Raw genomic sequence first — 8,894 nt, forward strand, 5'->3', positions numbered from 1 at the left:
ATGCGTATACACACAAATACCCACCAGCATAAACGTTTCAAAGATACATTTAAAATTTATCTTCATTTAACTTATCCATTATAGATATTCCACTTATACACAAATTAATAATATAAATAAATATATAAATAAATTATTTATGTTTTTGTCTTTTTTACTATTTCATAGACACTTTTATATAATTAATGTCGTTTCTGCGCCCATGTCAATATTTGTTTATCATTTATCAACTCATTGTATACTTTAAAACCGTGTTTGAATTGAATGTAAAAAAACGATATTACTTTCCGGTTCACTTAATATTATCGAGTATCCTGCTTTGGTGTACATTTAGAGAAACAAGAAATCAATAGAAAAATGAACAAATATACAGGGTGAGTCGGGATAAATCATTACATCTATCTCTTATGGGACCGAGTCTTTTTTTTCTCTAGCGTTCATTCAAGTTATTCTAAAAAAAAAGTTTGTCTGGAGGGAAGAAAAATAGGTGTAAACTTTGTTGACATAGGATAGTACATTTACTTTAAAATAAAGATAAGACATTTTTCTTTTTGAAACTTATGTCTGGAGTTAGCATTTATATACATAGAGATATATATCCAGGTATATAAGTATCCATAGGTTTCTCATTCTTGTCCATCTAAAGAACAGGACAAAATAGGACAGAATAGGACAGGACAGAACAGGACAAAATAGGACAGAATAGGACAGGACAGAACAGGACAAAATAGGACAGAATAGGACAGGACAGAACAGGATAGAACAAGACAGGACAGTTCAGGACAGAATAAAACTGGACAGGATAGGTCAGAACAGGACAGAACAGGATAGGACAGGTATCGAGCGGGTTACCTAGGGTTGAGGATTAGAAGTTTGCTGTAGAGAATGGTAAAAAAGAACGTTGAAGCGTATCGAAACACCGAATCGAGCCGAGCCGTGCCGAGCGAGTACCGACGTGTGTTTCTGGGGAAAGAGAGAGAGAGAGCTACCACGTTTTACGGGACTACTTTTGTACAGCGGAGAAAACAAAATAGAAAGAAAAGAAAAGAAAAGAAAAAAGAGGAAAAAAAAGGTGGTATAGGAGGGTAGGAATTTACCATAGCTCCGTTCACGTAAGACGAATTCTCTTGAGGGAACAAAAAATTTATTATTCGACCTATCGTGAAAAGGAGATAAAATGTGTAAACAAATAACAATGATGATGAAATAGTTAAGTAGGATGATATTTGAAAGGACTTTCGATTCGGATGGATGTATATCGTTGTCGGTTAGAGGAGGAGGAGGAGGAGGAGGAAGAGGACTCGAGGAGGCAAGTCGGTTCGATGTTGGAGGAGTGACGAAGCCGAGCGAAGCCGATTTGAGCCGAAGAAGGTGCGATGTCCGTTTCGAAGCGGATTCGAGAGGCTAGCATGATTCGTTGTCGTAGAGAAACATAATATATCGGGGAGGAGGAGGAGGAGAAGGAAGAAGAGTAAGAGTAAGAGGGGGTGTTGACGAAGAAAAGAGGAGGAGTAGCATGACGTGGAGGAGGAGGAGGAGGAGGAGGAAAAGGTGGAATTGGAAGGGTCGACGGAAGGAGGAAAAGAAGGAAGGATCGTAATAATGAGGAGCCCCGAGAAAAGAGACTACGAAAAGGGTGCGGGAGAAGGTTGGTTGTTTGGTTGGTTGGTTGGTTGAAAGGAAGGAAGGAAGGAAGGAAGGAAGGAAGGAAAGAAAAGAAAAGGAGAGGGTCTTTTCTCGGGAAACGATCAGTCAGTGTAGTGGTCCAACGAGAAGGACGAGGACCCGTCCTTGGTGTTTGTTGGTCGAGGTGTATTCATTGAGAGAGGGTAGATTCTTCACTGTCCAATACTGTACAATAACAATACAACACACAACCAAACAACAACGATAGCCACATCTAAAGCGACGCAACTACGACGAAGAGGAGGATCGTTCGAAGAAAGGAAGAGAGAGAGAGAGAGAGAGAGAGAGGAAGAGGAGAATAATAAGTGGTGTGGTGTGGTGAGGCGAGGCGAAGCGGGGCGAAGAAATTAAGAGGAGAAAAGAGTTGGACAGTAGTAAGGAAAGAGTCTCGAGCGTGTGTGTAGAGAAGAGAGAGAGAGAAAGAGATAGAGAGAGACCGAATCGAGCCGGGCCGAACCGAGCCGCGCCGAGAGTAGCGTAAAGGCCAAGTCGAGCCGTGCCGAGCTGAGCCGAGCTGAGCCGAAGGTTATATACCGGTGTCAGGCTGCATGAGCAGGCGCGCGCGTCCTATCCTCTTGCGCGCGTCCAGCCGAGCGAGCAAGTAAGCAAGCAAGCAAATAAGCAAGCAAGCAAGCAAGTGAACGAACAAGAGTGTAAAGGAGCGTAATCATTGACCACAGCAAGTCTATCCAAGATCGTAAGAGGAGGACGTAATCGAGAAACAGATATATAGAAAGAAAGAAAACGAACAAGAAGGTGGGAGGAAGGCAGGCAAACAGAGATAAGAATTGGAATAAGTAGAAGAAGCAGTAGCGTGATCTCTTTCTCGTAGAAGTTGTGTGCGCGTCTGATCGCGGCTGATTCGCGCGCGCGCGCTCCTAGCCGGCCGTGTATGGACGTCGTCACGCATGGTGCACGCACCGAGGAGGACAAGGCTCAAGCCCTGGAATCCGGCTCTCGTTTACGTTCCTCTGCACGTCTTGGTTATCTCAACTCTTCTTCGGCGGCTAATTTATCTTCATCTTCTGCGACGATTACAGCAGCAGGAACAGGAACAGGAGGAACAACAGGGAACACTACTAACACTACTACAACCACCACCGCTACCACTACTGCCACTACCACCTGCCGAACATCAGGTAAACGTAAAAGAAAGAGGAAGAGGCGTCAACAACGAACCAGCAACACCAACGACAACGATAATAACGAAAACAACGACGTTGACGAAGCCGACGGTCTTCAAACCGTCCTTGAATCCTCATCTTCCTCGGTATCCCGTACTCACACCAATTTGTCTATCCCTATCGAGGATAATCTTTTATCATCGCCTAGTGGAAATAACACAAACACCGGTGGTGGTGGTGGTGGTGGTGGTCCAAGTGCAACAACCACTGCTGGATCTTCTTCGATTGGTAGAAGAAACGACGAAGGAACATCCCGCCATCGACACAACCATAACAACAACAACAACAACAACAATAGTTGTAGTAGTAACCACCACCGTCAGCAGCAACGATCCGAGAATAACGACGATAATACGGCTACTGGCGGTGGTGGTGGTGGTAGTAGTAGTGGAACCCGTGGCGAAGTTGAAGAAGAATACAACAATAACAATCACCATCACGAGGAAGAAGAAGAAGACGAGGAATTGGTGGGCGGGGAAAGATCGAACGAGAGGAATCATCGAAATACAGGAAACGGCTCATCCCCGAACACTACTACTACTGCTACTACTAATACCACTACTACGACAACGACACTGCGTAACGGTGGAAATAACAGCAACACTCGTGCATCAGCTTCTTCAACTGCTGCTACTACTGCTTCTGCTGCTGCTGATTCTGCGGCCGCATCTTCTTCTTCTTCCGTACCTTCTCTCGCCGACATCACGTTTCTCAATCGAAGAACGGCCAAACGATCGGCCAGGAGATGTAACAACGCGAGCGGTCGCAGGAACGCGATGACGATGGATCTCCAGAGGCTGATCAATGAAGTGCACGCTAGACCGGCTATCTGGGATCAGAAGAACGTTAACTATCACAATCGCGACGTCATACTGAAGATGTGGCGGGAGATCGCGAGAGCCTGCGAAGTTTCCAGTGAGTACTACGAAAGAGAATGAGAAAGAGAGAGATAGAGAGAGAGAAATATATATAACACATGCTTTCATGCAAGAATCCAAGAGTGAGAAAGATGAATGGTATATGGTATGTTCGTGTACACTCTTTGAGTATATATACGTGTGCTTCTGGCTCTGTGTGGTATGTGTATATGTGGATTCAGGTAAAGGAAAGGATAAGGGTTAAGATTTAACAACATAGAGGACGCTCGTATACGTACAACTTAAAAGAACGAATTGAACGGTTCCTCTATTCTTACTTTTCTCTAACGAGCGGGAAATTCAAATGTCTAGACTATCTTTTATCTCTCTCTCTCTCTCTCTCTCTCTCCTACTCATTCTCGATCGTTTCGATTCATCGTAGATAAAAGTATGCGGGGGTGGTATCGTTTGTATCGACACGGAGATGTTGTTCACTGTTGAATTCATGCGCTAGATACTTTGAGATTTGTGTTGGTAGATGGCACTGAGATTCATTAATGAATCGACTCGATTTTTTACGCACGATATTACCTTTTTTTTTTTAAATATTTTTGCTCAACTTTTAAAAATTATTTTCTGTGTCAAAGGTTATTCTCGCAATCTTTGGCTTGATATTCAGTAGCATATTCATTTTTTCTTTTTAAATAGGTTCAGAGAAATCGATATATACATAGGTACGAGCAAAAATATTTATTCTATATTTAGAATTTTTTAATTGCATTATCAAAGCATATCATTAATATTGAAGTTGACAAATGAGAACGTTCATATGTAAATTCGTTTATTTTCTGAAAATAATTTAGAAATATGTAGGTATGTATATTTTAGTTCGTTTAAGAATAGAAATGATTTAACGAGAAGTTTGCTCTCTTGTTCCTCTTACAAATAAATAATAATCGTACTCGAATTTATGATTGAACTTTACCTTAGTCGTTTAAAATAAATAAGTAAGTATATATATCAAACAGCAACGATCAGTTTCAAGTGAGACAAACTGCTCGATAAAATGACGAAACGAGCGACCTAGTAGTTGTAATCTTTTAAAAGGCCAATTCGATAAGAAACCATGCTCGTATTTTTTAATCCATTTGCATCAGAAAACAAAAACGCGCAAAAATTAATGAAACAACAACGTCTTTATCATCGATCATTTTTCAATAATTTGTACAAATATCTTACGTAAAAGTTCAGTGCATTTAAAAATCAATAATTTTTGCTTTCTCAATTGAATTCAGTATTGTCAGCATCGATTATTATAATTAGAATTATTATTTTCATCATTGATAGCACTCACCATTATTTTTCTAAAAGATGAAAATTAACAATGTACTGTTCTATTAAAAAACAACTATCAAAACGTGAGCTTAATAAATTATGTAATAATGCAAATGAATTGAACAATGCTTGCGTTCGTAATTAAAAAAAAAAAAAATAAAACAGTTTTAAACTATATAGTCAAATTTTGTTTTAGCCGACGTCGCGAAATCGAAATGGAAACATCTAAGAGACAACTTTAGGAACGAATTGAAGAAGACTTATCGTGGAAAATGTGATGGGAGTTTAGGTGGTGGTAGCGAGCACGATTCCAAGTGGGTATGGTTTAGGAGTTTATTCTTTTTGAGGGACCAAATGAATTCTCGGGTTATTGGATGTGCCCTAAATCAAAATTGTGCGGCATTACGTTCATCTCCCGATGGTACGCAGATCGAACCACAAATAGACATACTTGAGGGTCACGAGGAAACCCAATTTGACGATCTCGATGGTGACTCTTGTCAATCTTTGTTATCAAATGATGATGGTCTGCATCACGTGATGCCACCACCTAAAATGAATAAAATAGGAAGGAAAAGAATTCTTATGGAAGCTATGGACAATGATTATCCTGAAATGGATAGGAAAAGGTATGACGTATTGCAAAAAAGATTGATTCTCAATCAGGAGGAGGAAGATGACACTTATCACTTTTTAATGAGCGTTAAAAATCCATTGAAAAGTCTTCCCCTCGATAGACAAATGTTTGTCAGGTTAAAAATCCAAGAAATTGTTTACAACGAGATCAATTCGCAAAACCATCAAATACGTAGCTACGATAATTCGCAAGACGTTAAACCATTGAAATCTCAGAACGATAATGGTAACGAAAGTACCGGTAATAATGGAAATAACGGTGATGTTGTCAGCGATATGTCGAATCCAGCATCGTTACTACAAAATTGCGCTACCGAGGGTTCCAGTGACGACGCTTTCTTCGGTTAAAAATTTATTTATATGTTTATGTTATTGAACTTTGTAAGAACAATAATTTTATTAATAGAGAATAAATGAACGTATTTTTTCAACAAAAAAAAAAGCAACGTATACTATAAATATAAATAGATATTGAATAATGTGATAATGCATAATATATGAGGCCAAAGTTATTCAAACTTTACTAATTAAATAGTTGGGAATATATCGATTAAATTAAATATGCAGGTACATTGTTTTTAAACTGCTGTTTTTTTTTTTCTTTCTATTAAGTGAGCATATATTGAAAAATATATTCTACGATTTAAATATTATTATGCAGATTTTTTTTTCGCACATTCGTAAATATATAAAATTAATTATGAAAAAATATTTAATATATATTAAATATAGAGTAAATTATTTTTGGATAGTAAAATTGTCAAAAATGTAGTCAAACCATTTGGCCTCTCTGTGCAAAAGTTCAAATTTATTTTATTCTTCTTTTTTTTTTTTTTTCCAAATGAAGAAAACAGGACAAAAATGTTACAAGGAAATATTTGAACAAGACTTGTAAGTACTTACACGTGTAAGTATATGCATGTTACCTAGACGATATAATTAACGAGTTTTCTCTTCGCAAGAATCACGTACACGTTATCGTTAACCAACAACGTAACACGTCTCGCAATTACTTTTCATTCGCTAATTGGTTCGTCGTTACGTCTCAAGAGCATTTTTATCCTGCCCCTTTTCCCCACTACCTCAATATTTCCCTCTCTTCTTTCTAAGATCATAGTTTATGTTTTTTCAATTATGCAAATTAAATGGAATGTGAACTTGAATTTTTCGGTGCCAATTAAATGGTTCAAATTTTGCATGTCTTTTAATTATCATTATACTTATCCTAGTGTTTTGTTAGTAAAAAAATGACAAAATGTATTTTATTAGTTCAGCATGTTTGTTTAAGATAAATTAATTCTAACTAACTTATATATATATATTTCATTTTTCAATTTAAATGGAAACGTTTTGTTTTTGGGATGACAAATAGGTCTGGTTTTTTGTGTAGTCCTCCCCATGAGTATAGGCACCTTTTAATGAAACATCAGAATGTATGGCAGATGAAGCGTGTTATCTATTCCCTGACACACAGCAGCCAGAGCTTCAACTTGTCATTGTTTTCTCTTAGGCACCAGCTGCATTGCTTTCAGCCTTTCATACACTCCCCATCCCCCTTTCTCCTATTAAACATTGATACTTTTCCAGTCTCCTGAACACATCGAAGTGCTTCATTAAACTCAAATTACATTGAAGATATATTATACACGAGAAAACTAGATTTATTTATCTTATCTTTTTACGATCACACGCACTAATCCATGTTATGTTAGTCTTTCTACACTTTAAATCATCCATTTCTTTTAAAGTGTCTATTAAATAGATACAAGTTATCTTAATAGGTAATCTTTGAAACTAAACTGAAGTAGAAAACTAAACATAATTTATCCGTTTAGTTCAAATCGAATCGAAAGATAAGGTATATACATAATATGCTTATAGATGCACCGATGATATATTCTAAAGGTTTCTATATACCAAGTGTCCAAAAAAAAATTATAAAAAAAAAAAAGAAAAGAAAAATTAAAATTAAAACCAAACTTATATAAACCACCTGTTAATGAAAACGCTTATATATTATGTAGAATGTAGAAAATCGAAATCGTGATGTACCAGTGACACACCATAGAACGAAAAGCAAGCAGTAACGTTGAAGCAGAGACAAGTAGTGAACACCATTGTATGCCGTTACGACGTTAAACTCGTCGAGATAACGTCATTCGACAGCAGTTTGCACTAGTTCGAGGATACTATGTACACCAAACTTCAGCTTGTTATTATTATTATGCATCTACCTAGATACCTAGTACGTTTAACGAGCTAGTTATTGGACATCGAAGAGGCTTCTGTATATAGAACAGACAAGCTGTTTAAATTTCATTAAAATGAAACAATTTACCTGTTTGGTTATCGAGTTAATACTTGTTTTTTTTTTTAATATTCTTCGACAGATTTTTAAATACACATTAGATCGGTATTTGTAATGAAATATTTATAAATTTATATTATCATTATAAAATATTGTACATATCCGTGAATCAATTAATTAGACAACGTTTAAATTAGTGGCTCGAAATGTGATACGAAAAAAGAACACAAAATATGTGAATAATTATTTAATAAAATATCGATGTTAGAGCATTAATACGTAACTTGAAAGTAACGCTAATTCATAGATGCTGTGTGGGGGCTTCATTATCATTTAAAAAAATAGAAAAGTATGAATAATAATAGAGTGAGATAAAATAACGAAAATACAAAAATAGGAAGACAATGATATTAGAGAGTGAATCAATAATTCGTGCGTTTATTGCGTTACAAATTGCGTTATAAACTGCATAATGGATTGTTTTTTGTAATTTACATTGGAAATATTAATAAAAAAAAAAAAAGGAAACAAAACGTCACACGAACTTTTGATTCACCTTAATAGAAAAAGAAAATAGTGATGGGTAAAGTATAAGTCATGGAAATCAAATTCTGTGATATACTTAGAGATATCCTTTCATCGTTGATTTCATTCTCATTCATTCGGTCTATCTCTCTATTACTATCTCGGTCCTTAACAGTGAAATTCACGAAATAACGAGGTAACTTTTCGTTCGGGCAAAGCAACCGTGTCGTCTAGACGGGATGTACTATATTTGCACGGTATATTGCACCAGTTGAATACGTTATTCGAAAGTCTACCTCGGCAGTGTGCTCGACAGACCACTCGGTTTTCCATACAAAAGGGGATTAGCATCATCTTCTTTCC

General features: G+C 37.0%; 1 protein-coding gene across 1 annotated transcript; it reads left to right on the forward strand.

The window, feature by feature from the left end:
* Positions 1-1,521: 1,521 nt before the first annotated feature.
* Positions 1,522-6,113, forward strand: LOC106787770 (putative uncharacterized protein DDB_G0282133). The gene is made up of 2 exons (XM_014750424.1): positions 1,522-3,785; positions 5,259-6,113. Exons 1-2 carry the CDS (start codon positions 2,579-2,581, stop codon positions 6,044-6,046), a joined length of 1,995 nt encoding a protein of 664 aa, XP_014605910.1. The 5' UTR covers positions 1,522-2,578; the 3' UTR covers positions 6,047-6,113.
* Positions 6,114-8,894: the final 2,781 nt, after the last annotated feature.

This window comes from Polistes canadensis, unplaced genomic scaffold, assembly GCF_001313835.1.
Source record: "Polistes canadensis isolate GaletaPanama2010 unplaced genomic scaffold, ASM131383v1 scaffold_4, whole genome shotgun sequence".
NCBI classification, from domain to species: Eukaryota; Metazoa; Arthropoda; class Insecta; order Hymenoptera; family Vespidae; genus Polistes; species Polistes canadensis.

Coding starts and splice junctions, on each gene's coding strand:
- LOC106787770 (XM_014750424.1), top strand. CDS start 2,579: ATGGACGTCGTCACGCATGGTGCACGCACCGAGGAGGACAAGGCTCAA. Junction 3,786..5,258: donor GAGAGCCTGCGAAGTTTCCA/GTGAGTACTACG, acceptor ATTTTGTTTTAG/CCGACGTCGCGAAATCGAAA.